The 1,034-nt window shown below is 76.7% G+C and overlaps 1 protein-coding gene across 1 annotated transcript in view; it reads left to right on the top strand.

Annotated features, from left to right (window-relative positions):
* Nucleotides 1–68: 68 nt before the first annotated feature.
* The window catches only part of MNEG_15513 (hypothetical protein), a gene marked incomplete at both ends in the record, with an annotated part of 2,040 nt that continues 1,074 nt past the window's right edge, over nucleotides 69–1,034 (top strand). Inside the window, one exon of the mRNA XM_014036016.1 lies at nucleotides 69–989. Coding sequence (XP_013891470.1) covers nucleotides 69–989 — 921 coding nt within the window. The remainder of the gene's footprint in view (nucleotides 990–1,034) is intronic.

Here is a 1,034-nt window from a genome sequence, read left to right as displayed (position 1 = left end):
CGTCGGCGCTGACGCTCCGCCCGCCGCCGGCGGCGGGCCACAACCCCCCGCCGGCGGCGACCCCCTACATGGTCGCGACGCACGCCGACGCGGGGCTTGCCATAGGCGCGCTCGCCGCGGCGACGGCGGCCCACAGCCCCCCCGCGGGCATGCGCACGCGCGGCCACGTCTGCCACCTGCTGGTGCAGCCCGGCAGCGCAGTGCACCTGCAGGTGCAGGCGGCGCTTGGAGGGGGCGGCGGCGGCGGCGGCGGCGCCTTTGAGGACGCTGACATCACCCTCGTGTACGAGTTCCCGGGCGAGGAGGGCGGCGGCCTTGCAGGCAAGCGCATCGCCTCCGGCGAGTTCTTCAACGGCGCCTCCGAGCGCGCTGAGTCTGCAGAGGCCGCCGCCGGCAGCGGCAGCGGCAGCCGCAGCCGCAGCTGCGAGCTGCTCCCCTCGGTGTGCTTCACCCCCGCGGGCAGCTCCGCCGGCGCCGCCCTTGTCGTGCGCCTGCGGCTGACCGAAGCCGGGCAGCTGCCGGCTCGCGGCTGGCCCGTCGCGGGCGACGTGGTGTTTGCCGCCTCGGCGCGCTGGCGCGACCCCGAGCGCCTCTCCGCGGCCGAGGCCGCCGCCGGCGCCCTCTGCTGGCGCCCGCCGCTCTTCTCCAACTACAGCCGCCGCACGGGCGCCAACCGCGGCGGCGGCGGCGGCGGCGGAGGAGGAGGAGGTGGGGGGACGGCCGCGAGCGGCGAAACGGACAGCATCGGCCACCGCGTCAACCACATGGTGCTGTCGCCCTACCACGGGCGCCACGCCTCGGCCGCCCGCGAGGCCGAGCACTATGCGCTCTGGCTCGAGGTCCTGGAGCTCGTGTACGCGGGCGCAGTGCACGACATGTTTGCGGGCCCGCTGCTGGCCGAGTTTGAGGCCACTGTTTCGTCCTGGACAAACGACCGCTACCTCAGGGACGCCCTGTGCCTGCACCGGCTGATCAAGTCGCGCGTCGCGGTCGGCGGGGAGGAGGCCCGCCGCCGCCGCCGCGCCGCCGCGCGC

Source organism: Monoraphidium neglectum, assembly GCF_000611645.1.
Source record: "Monoraphidium neglectum strain SAG 48.87 unplaced genomic scaffold scaffold05398, whole genome shotgun sequence".
Classification (NCBI taxonomy): Eukaryota; Viridiplantae; Chlorophyta; class Chlorophyceae; order Sphaeropleales; family Selenastraceae; genus Monoraphidium; species Monoraphidium neglectum.
This window is presented reverse-complemented; position numbering and strand designations above follow the sequence as displayed.